The sequence below is a fragment of the Rhinoraja longicauda genome, unplaced genomic scaffold, assembly GCF_053455715.1.
Source record: "Rhinoraja longicauda isolate Sanriku21f unplaced genomic scaffold, sRhiLon1.1 Scf001232, whole genome shotgun sequence".
In the NCBI taxonomy this organism is placed as follows: Eukaryota; Metazoa; Chordata; class Chondrichthyes; order Rajiformes; family Arhynchobatidae; genus Rhinoraja; species Rhinoraja longicauda.
This window is the reverse complement of record NW_027602447.1, coordinates 24,195-34,957: the sequence shown is the minus strand read 5'-3', so window position 1 is coordinate 34,957 and position 10,763 is coordinate 24,195. Positions and strand designations below refer to the sequence as shown.

Genomic DNA, 10,763 nt, shown 5'->3' with positions numbered 1-10,763 from the left:
ATAGGGCAAATGAGCATTTGCATCAGTTTGGAGATGTCACCCATTCCTTCTCTCCACAGATGCTGCCTGACCCGCGGAGTTACTGCAGCATTTTGTGTCGACCTTCGATTTAAAACAGCATCTGCAGGGGAGGGTTCAACTCATTAAAATACACGACGGCAGGATGCTTGAATCGGAATGGTTACGATGAATGATGGGCAATCGCAGGCAAATGGGACTCACGTCGATGGAGCATGGAGGAGCTGAGCCCCAGGAGCAGATTCCGTGCTTTGTGACTCTGAATTCCGCACGTATTCCATAACCTGCCCTCAGTGTGTAAGGATGCGGTTATCAAAGTGGAATTAGTGAAAAATAGGTGATAGATTTGTCGGCGCGGATCGAAGGGTTAAAGAGCTTGTTTTTGTTTGTGTGTGTAGCATGTCTTTATGAGTGAACAAGTGCACGAATTACCCTGAGTGGGAATTTCACCGCGTTCATCAGCTCCTGTCTGAATTTACTCTGGGTCGCCACGTATATACATGTGTTGGTGCAGGTACTGAGAAGCTGTAAAAACCCCGAAGCGACAATCGTGATATAGTAATAACCGGTGGGGGAGCCGTCATATCCGATCTTCGCAATACGCGTAAAGATGTAAAAGACAGCTTGTGTTGCCCACAGCAATATGAAAGAGCCCGTGATACTAAAGAGTAAAACAATGGATTTCCTGCGGTTCTCCATCTCCGGGTCCTTGTCATTCTCTCCGTTGCTGCGGCCCCGGAGACCCCTGCGGACTCTGCTGGCCGCTACAATCCGCCTGACCGTCAGCACATTGAGCAGAAGGATCAGAAAGAACGGGAGACAAGGGGTGAGAACGCGGTATGTGACACCATATGCGATCCATGCAGACGATGTATAGAAGGTGGGTTTAGTGTAGCACTCCCAGGGAAGATTATCAAACTCGTAGCCAGTCTCCAACGTAAAACACCTGGGGATATTCTCCAAACAGCCCAGCACAATCACTGCCCCGATAACTGCAGCCGCCGTTCTCTCGGTACAATATTTTATTTTCAGCTTCTCACAACAAATGGCCACAAACCGATCGAAGGTGAAGGCTACCGTCAGCCAGACAGAGACCGCGGTGGTTGCAAAGACCAGGAATATGACAGTCGTGCACACGGGAGTAATGTTGAGAAAAGAATAAGGGAAGTAAATTAGAATAGTCAGACGTAGAAAGGGATCAGTGATGCCGACCAGGAGATCAGACGCTGCCATGGCCACCAGGTAGCGTGTGATGCATTTGGAGAGACCGCATTTACCTCGACAGAGTATCACTATCGCCAACAGGTTCACTGTGAAGGGGAGAAGAAATATTACTGACACAAGACCTGCACAAATGTATCTGAGCAACATTGTCTGATTGGAAGGTTTTCAAATTTGGATGCGTTGACCAAATGACCCGAAAATGCTCAGAGACTGCAGCGTTTGGGTCACGGTGCGCACGCAACCCATCAAACGCCAATGTATATTAGGGTCACAGCTTTTAATTCCGTCCACATTCTCATCAACTGCCCTCCAGATTGCAGCATCCATCCATCCACACTCTGGCCCGTATTGTAGTGGGAGAACCATTAATAGGCAGGTCAACTGCACGTGGGAGGAAAGACGAGCGCAGCCAGGAATAGCGCGGAGTCGGAGGACGACCGATGAAACATTGCACATGTGGAGATTGAACCTGCATCTCCGGAACTGTACGACATCGGCAGTACTGACTGTGGCGCGGTGGCGAGGATGTAGAGAGAGTGGCGCAGTCCAGGATAAACAACGGGCATGACGTACACACTGCGGCAGTTACAGAAGGAAAATGGATATCTGACGAAATTAAACAAGTTAATTATTGAAACAGAAATAAAATGTTTGTTTAACGTCGGCAGCGCCGGAGTAGTTCACGGAATGTCTCACAGCATGAGCACGTACATGAAAATCAAAGACAAAACAAATTACCGAAAACACCGACAGTCGCTATGGTAGGGTAGTATATATCTTCAATTCGATAGATCAGTGGATATCCCATAGCTGTGAGACACAATTAACTCCTGTAGCTCCGTCAGTCCGTCATCGCCGCAGCTCTGTGGTCCTGCCTTCTGGTGCGCACCGAGATATACAGAGCGATGGGTCTCCAGCGACAAGAACTCATACCTGCTGATCATCATTAGTGACGCTCAAGAAACAAACACCTTGCGTCACTGCCATTGACTGCACCATGGGAGATGACAAGCAAATAACTTGAGGATCGAGTAAAAAAACAAAGCGGGTCGCTGAAAAAGGTCACTATCCGAAACGTCATATCACATCATATATATATACAGCCGGAAACAGGCCTTTTCGGCCCTCCAAGTCCGTGCCGCCCAGTGATCCCCGCACATTAACACTATCCTACACTAGGGACAATTTTTACATTTACCCAGCCAATTAACCTACATACCTGTACGTCTTTGGAGTGTGGGAGGAAACCGAAGATCTCGGAGAAAACCCACGCAGGTCACGGGGAGAACGTACAAACTCCTTACAGTGCAGCACCCGCAGTCAGGATCGAACCTGTGTCTCCGGCGCTGCATTCGCTGTAAAGCAGCAACTCTACCGCTGTCATCTCCACACGTTCTCCAAAAATGCTGCCTGTCCCTCTGTTACACCAGCACTTTATGTATGTTTCACTGAAAGTAAGAATTCATGCTTTCCAATGAATTGATGGTCCATGACACTAGGTTATTTCATTTAATGTTGGTGTGATTTCGATGAGTATCACCATTGATCCCATCTACCACTCCAGCTATCGTATTTTATTTCCAAAAATAAATCATCATTCACGCCACGGTGTCCCTGATATTGCAAGACAGATACTGAAATATTCGTTTGAATTTCCATTCGACATTTCTTCCTCACATTTTTGACCACGAATAGTAGTGGTGATATAATGCTGCTTTCCCGCATTGATAACCGCATCTGCTCCAACAGTCCCCGGTCCAGGCGTGCTTCTCACACACTCCCTTCCTTCCATTAATCCCAGTTCCACTGAATATCGACCCTGATAAAATATTACTTTCGAAGATAATAACAAGCATCTGCAATTACTGGTTTATGCCAAAGATAAACACAAAACACTGGAGTAGCTAAGCGGGGCAATGTATATTTTATAATATTTTATATAATGGCAGTTTCTATACCGTCTCAAAGTCCAACTTCGATAGCCATTACTGCTCGGGATGGAGTGGAGGTATGGCTGATGCAAACACCGCACTCTGAGATAACAAAAACAAATACTCCAAACGCTGTTTCTTGACTAATTGGTCTTTATTAACGTAGCACACATCAAAAGAGTAATTCATAACTTTTCGTTCTTATCAACTGTTTCTTCTGCATACAATACAGTCGAGATTGTGTAGTCGTGTGTTCGTGGTTGTGGTAGTGTGGTCGTATGGTTAAAAACTGTATTCTCTCCATCCTCCGAGACTGAACTGACACCCAATCTCTCTGGCTACGGTAGCCTCCTCAGATGTAGGCACTCCTCATTACGTATCAAATCACACCCACAAACATGCAACAACAAAAAAACAGAAACTAGAAATATTAAACAAAGCCATAATATAATGATAGTAACCAATTTAAGCGTAATTGGCTCCTACACATCGGCCCCTAATTGTTCTCCGTATACACCGAAGCAATTATCAATAGATATTAAACGGAACAATAAAAGCTTACGAAGTTGCGACAACATGTGACTTCTTCCTCAATGCCCGATCTGTTCATAAATATGGCGTCACAGCAATGTTGAAATATGAAAGTTCTTCGAGAGAATAATAGGATGCTTAGCCTCTTCAGGCATCGCTAGTTTATTCAGGCGACCAGCTAGTCTCAGAATTCCTTTATCCAGTATTGGATCAAGCCTATATAAATGACAACTTCTTTTAACATCATGCTCACCAGATTGTAATGTTGATAGCGCTTCCTTGTATCCTTGTCTTTGACAGAAAGAGAAGGCTGCATTTTCTGCCTTAAAAAGATTATCATGACATGAGCATTGTCCCCGGTATGAGGCCTTAAAGACTTGCATCTCTTTGTCAACCTTTTCTTTCAGCTTGTCAGAATCTGTTTCAAGGCTGCTCATAGCAGCCCGAGTTTCCTTTCTCTTACGAGTCCGCTGCAAAAGCATTGTATTTACTTTAAGAAACCAAGCTACCACAGCTTTTAACTTATTCCATGAGGAGAAATGGTAATATATCACATGTAATGGTGGTGCTGGCTCGAAGGGCCGAATGGCCTACTCCGTCACCTATTGTCTATGGTCTATTGTCTATTGTTTATTAAATAGTTTGTTCAATCCAATGGATCCTTGATAATGGCGTTCACTGAGATGTCTTGCTTGATCTCAGTATTGTTAGCAGAGATTTCAGTTTCTAGGTTAAACCTTGGCCATTCTCGCTCTGTTTTACAGAGAAACTCTGGCCCACTGATCCATCTCTTACTGCTCCAGAATCGGTTTGCTGTTGATCCTCTCGAGGTTTCATCTAGAGATTTTCCTTGGTATTAACATACTTCCACTGTGATACATTAGTAGCATCCCTTACAAAAGAGATCCTGTTTGCTACCAATGTTAGGACGCGTTTGTTTTCATTGTTGATGTACTTAAGCACTGTCATGCTATCAGTCCAGAAGGTAGATTCCTCCAGCTTAAGCTGCTGTTCTGTTTGCAGTAATATGTAAATTCTGACAGCTAAGACTGCGGCTGCAAGCTCCATTCTGGTCATTTGCTTCATTGGTGCCACTCTGGCCTTTCCCATTAAGAATGCAGCATGTACTTCATTGTTATCAGTTTCCAGTCTTAGATATGAAACTGTACCGTAAGAATTTTTACTTGCGTCAGACAAATAATGCAGCTGTGCAAATTTGATTCGGCCAAAGTTTGTAGGCTTCATACACCGGTCCACCCTGAACTCCGAGATCTTGTCGAGATCTACTAACCACTCTGTCCATCGCTGAGAGAAGATTTGCATTGTACTCTCATCCCATTCAAATTTCTTCTTGCAGACATCTTGTAAAAATTACTTGGCTGGTAGTGTAAATGGTGCAAGAAATCCCAACGCGTCGTAAAGAGAACCAAGCACGGACAGGATTCTCCGTCTTGTACATGGTCGTTCTTGAATCGAAATTATGAACTTGAATACATCTGTTTCAACGCACCAGTGCAATCGCAAAGCTCTCTCCATGGGCAGATTGTCTTTGTTCAAATCCAACTCCCGGGTCTCCTTGGATCTGTTATCTAGTGGAATGGTTTCCAATACAGCACGGCTGTTGCTGATCCATTTCGATAGCATGAATCCTCCCTTATTGCAGAGGGAAGTCAGATGTTTTACCATTTGGATTGCTTCCTGTTCCATCGACATGGATTTTAAACAATCGTCCACATAGAAATAGCTCTTTACGGTGTTTGTCACTTCTTCTGGAAAGTGAGCTTCATTGTCCTCGGCGCTTTTCCTCAATGCGAAGTTTGTATAACTTGGTGATGACACTACTCCTGTATTCAACGAGATCTTGTGGTGCATCACCATCCGGCCACCATAGGAATCGCAAGGAGTTAACATGCTTTTCCGATACCTTGACCTGATGAAACATTGCCTTGATATCCGCCATCAAAGCCACCGGTGCTCATCTGAATCCGAAAAGGACTCCGATGATTGAGTTCGTTCGGTCTGGATCCTGCAGCAGGTGACAATTAAGTGATTTACCCTTGAAAACCGTAGCACAGTCGAAGAGCACTCTTAAAGTTCCTTTATTTGAATGATACCCCCAATGTGTGGGATGTACCAAAGCTCTCCATCACATCGATTCAGCTGGTCTTCTAGTACCATTTCAGCATAACCATTATTAATCATCTCCGTGAGGAAAGGTGTATATTCTTCATGAAATTTTGTATTCTTGCCAAACGCGTTTCAGATCCTAAAGGCGTTGTTCTGCAATGCAGCGGTTAATCGGCAGACTAACACTTTCTTGTTTGAAAGGTAAGTCTAGGCAATGGTGCCCTTCTATCATCTTTACTGAGTGATTACTAATTTCCAAAAAGTTCCCAACATCCCCTCCATCCACTGGGGGTCGCTAGATGACTTTAATGCAAGGCCATCACTGCATTTAACATTGCAGTAGCCTGCAAAGTTATCCTAATATGATGCATTAGTCACGTTTAACATTTGAGAGGTTTTGCAGGATTATTATTGCATTTCACATCGCAGGGTGTTGCAATATTTCTTTAATGCAAGGCGATCACTGCATTTAACATTGCAGCAGCCTGAAAAGTCATCCTAATGCGATGCATTTGTTCCATTTAACATTTGAGAGGTTTTGCAAAATTATTGCAATTAATTTTATTGCATTCAACATCCCAGGGGTTGCAATATTGCTTTAATGCAACGCCAGCGCTGCATTTAACAATGCAGCAGCCTGCAAAGTTATCCTAATACGATGCATTAGTTGCATTTAACATTTGAGAGGTTTTGCAAAATTATTGCAATTAATTTTATTGCATTTAACATCCCAGGGGGTTGCAATATTGCTTTAATGCAACGCCAGCGCTGCATTGAACAATCCAGCAGCCTGCAAAGTTATCCTAATACGATGCATTAGTTGCATTTAACATTTGAGAGGTTTTGCAGGATGATTGCAATTAATTTAATGCATTTAACATCCACTGGGGGTCGCTAGATGACTTTACTGCAAGGCCATCACTGCATTTAACATTGCAGCAGCCTGCAAAGTTATCCTAATGCGATGCATTAGTCGCATTTAACATTTGAGAGGTTTTGCAGGATTATTATTGCATTTCACATCGCAGGGTGTTGCAATATTTCTTTAATGCAAGGCGATCACTGCAGTTAACATTGCAGCAAGCCTCAAAAGTCATCCTAATGCGATGCATTTGTTGCATTTAACGTTTGAGAGGTTTTGCAAAATTATTGCAATTAATTTAATGCAGAAAACATCCATTGGGGGTAGCTAGGTGACTTTAATGCAAGGCCATCACTGCATTTAACATTGCAGTAGCCTGCAAAGTTATCCTAATATGAAGCATTAGTCACGTTTAACATTTGAGAGGTTTTGCAGGATTATTATTGCATTTCACATCGCAGGGTGTGGCAATATTTCTTTAATGCAAGGCGATCACTGCATTTAACATTGCAGCAGCCTGAAAAGTCATCCTAATGCGATGCATTTGTTGCATTTAACATTTGAGAGGTTTTGCAAAATTATTGCAATTAATTTAATGCATATAACATCCATTGGGGGTCGCTAGATGACTTTAATGCAAGGCCATCACTGCATTTAACATTGCAGTAGCCTGCAAAGTTATCCTAATACGATGCATTAGTCACGTTTAACATTTGAGAGGTTTTGCAGGATTATTATTGCATTTCACATCGCAGGGTGTTGCAATATTTCTTTAATGCAAGGCGATCACTGCATTTAACATTGCAGCAGCCTGAAAAGTCATCCTAATGCGATGCATTTGTTGCATTTAACATTTGAGAGGTTTTGCAAAATTATTGCAATTAATTTAATGCATATAACATCCATTGGGGGTCGCTAGGTGACTTTAATGCAAGGCCATCACTGCATTTAACATTGCAGTAGCCTGCAAAGTTATCCTAATATGATGCATTAGTCACGTTTAACATTTGAGAGGTTTTGCAGGATTATTATTGCATTTCACATCGCAGGGTGTTGCAATATTTCTTTAATGCAAGGCGATCACTGCATTTAACATTGCAGCAGCCTGAAAAGTCATCCTAATGCGATGCATTTGTTGCATTTAACATTTGAGAGGTTTTGCAAAATTATTGCAATTAATTTTATTGCATTTAACATCCCAGGGGTTGCAATATTGCTTTAATGCAACGCCAGCGCTGCATTTAACAATGCAGCAGCCTGCAAAGTTATCCTAATACGATGCATTAGTTGCATTTAACATTTGAGAGGTTTTGCAAAATTATTGCAATTAATTTTATTGCATTTAACATCCCAGGGGGTTGCAATATTGCTTTAATGCAACGCCAGCGCTGCATTGAACAATCCAGCAGCCTGCAAAGTTATCCTAATACGATGCATTAGTTGCATTTAACATTTGAGAGGTTTTGCAGGATGATTGCAATTAATTTAATGCATTTAACATCCACTGGGGGTCGCTAGATGACTTTAATGCAAGGCCATCACTGCATTTAACATTGCAGCAGCCTGCAAAGTTATCCTAATGCGATGCATTAGTCGCATTTAACATTTGAGAGGTTTTGCAGGATTATTATTGCATTTCACATCGCAGGGTGTTGCAATATTTCTTTAATGCAAGGCGATCACTGCAGTTAACATTGCAGCAAGCCTCAAAAGTCATCCTAATGCGATGCATTTGTTGCATTTAACGTTTGAGAGGTTTTGCAAAATTATTGCAATTAATTTAATGCAGAAAACATCCATTGGGGGTAGCTAGGTGACTTTAATGCAAGGCCATCACTGCATTTAACATTGCAGTAGCCTGCAAAGTTATCCTAATACGAAGCATTAGTCACGTTTAACATTTGAGAGGTTTTGCAGGATTATTATTGCATTTCACATCGCAGGGTGTTGCAATATTTCTTTAATGCAAGGCGATCACTGCATTTAACATTGCAGCAGCCTGAAAAGTCATCCTAATGCGATGCCGGGGGTAGTAAATACAATAATAATACTATAGTAATAATAATTTATATTATTAATAATAAGAATTAATCAAAGATTGATTGATTGATCGATCGGTGGGTGGGTGGGTGGATGTCAGGAGGAACCGTACACCAATAAAGATTTTTTCACAGACAGCACTTGTTTATAACGCGCGCGCACACACACGCACGACACCTGTTTATTCTTTATCCCTGTTCCGTATAAGTATGTATGTATGTACGGGGTTAATCAATATCTGTTATGGGCTGAGTGTAAGACAAGTGTTTGGGCCCTTCAGGTTGGCGCGGGTGGCAGGCAGGCAGGCAGGCAGGCAGATAAAAGACGGCCATCGCAAGCTTGGTCACAACTGCTGGAGTGTCGGAGTGTCTACTAGACTGGGGTAAGTCAGTCAGCTCACACACACACACACACACACACACACACACACACACACGCACACAATTAGGGTGACGTCTGTTTTTTATTGCTGGGGGGGAGAGAGAGGGGGGGAGAGATAGAGCTGGGGGAGAGAGAGAGGGGGGGAGAGAGCTGGGGGGTGAGAGAGGGGGGGAGAGGGGGGGGAGACCCAAACACAAACACAGACCCAAACACAAACCCAAACACAGACCCAAACACAAACCCAAACACAAACCCAAACACAAACCCAAACACAAACCCAAACACAAACCCAAACACAAACCCAAACACAAACCCAAACACAAACACAGACTCAAACACAAACACAAACCCAAACACAAACCCAAACACAAACACAGACTCAAACACAGACCCAAACACAGACCCAAACACATCAGACACACTTCCCAGAAGCACTTCCACATGCCGGATAGTCTCCTCCCTGCCCTGGAGGTTCCGCTACGTGCCGGGGGTAGTAAATACAATAATAATACTATAGTAATAATAATTTATATTATTAATAATAATAAGAATTAATCAAAGATTGATTGATTGATCGGTGGGTGGGTGGATGGATGTCAGGAGGAACCGTACACCAATAAAGGTTTTAATGGTACCATGCATTAGTTGCATTGAACATTTGAGAGATTTTGCATGATTATTACAATGATTTTAATGCGTTTAATACCACAGAACAGCTGCAATTTTGCTTTAATGCAAGGCCTGCGCTGCATTTAACATTGCAGGAGCCTGCAAAGTTGTTCTAATGCGTTGCATTAATTGCATTTAACATTTGAGAGGTTTTGCAAAATTATTGCAATTAATTTTATTGCATTTAACATCCCAGGGGGTTGCAATATTGCTTTAATGCAACGCCAGCGCTGCATTTAACAATGCAGCAGCCTACAAAGTTATCCTAATACGATGCTTTAGTCGCATTTAACATTTGAGAGGTTTTGCAGGATTATTATTGCATTTCACATCGCAGGGTGTTGCAATATTTCTTTAATGCAAGGTGATCACTGCATTTAACATTGCAGTAGCCTGCAAAGTTATCCTAATACGATGCATTAGTCACGTTTAACATTTGAGAGGTTTTGCAGGATTATTACTGCATTTCACATCGCAGGGTGTTGCAATATTTCTTTAATGCAAGGTGATCACTGCATTTAACATTGCAGCAGCCAGAAAAGTCATCCTAATGCGATGCATTTGTTGCATTTAACATTTGAGAGGTTTTGCAAAATTATTGCAATTAATTTAATGCATATAACATCCATGGGGGGTCGCTCGATGACTTTAATGCAAGGCCATCACTGCATTTAACATTGCAGTAGCCTGCAAAGTTATCCTAATATGATGGGTGTTGAATGAATGGAGCAAACTGCCAGAGGAGGTATTTGAGGCAGGGACTATCCCAACATTCATGAAACAGTTAGACAGGTGCATTAATAGGACAGGTTTGGTGGGAAATGGACCAAATGCAGACAGGTGGGACGACTGTAGATGTGGCATTTTGGCTGGAGTGGGCAAGTTGGGCCGAAGGGCCTGTTTCCACACCATATCACTCTATGACTCTATGGGTACAGGTTTGAACTACCTCCTCTGGCAGCTCGTTCCACACACCCACC

The 10,763-nt window shown here is 42.6% G+C and overlaps 1 protein-coding gene across 1 annotated transcript; it reads right to left on the bottom strand.

Moving 5' to 3' along the window:
• Window positions 1–423: 423 nt before the first annotated feature.
• LOC144591613 (putative G-protein coupled receptor 139) lies at window positions 424–1,504 on the bottom strand. Its single transcript, XM_078395670.1, has one exon. The coding sequence runs from the start codon at window positions 1,387–1,389 to the stop codon at window positions 424–426; it is 966 nt and encodes a 321-aa protein (XP_078251796.1). The 5' UTR covers window positions 1,390–1,504.
• Window positions 1,505–10,763: the final 9,259 nt, after the last annotated feature.

Coding starts and splice junctions, on each gene's coding strand:
- LOC144591613 (XM_078395670.1), bottom strand. CDS start 1,389: ATGTTGCTCAGATACATTTGTGCAGGTCTTGTGTCAGTAATATTTCTT.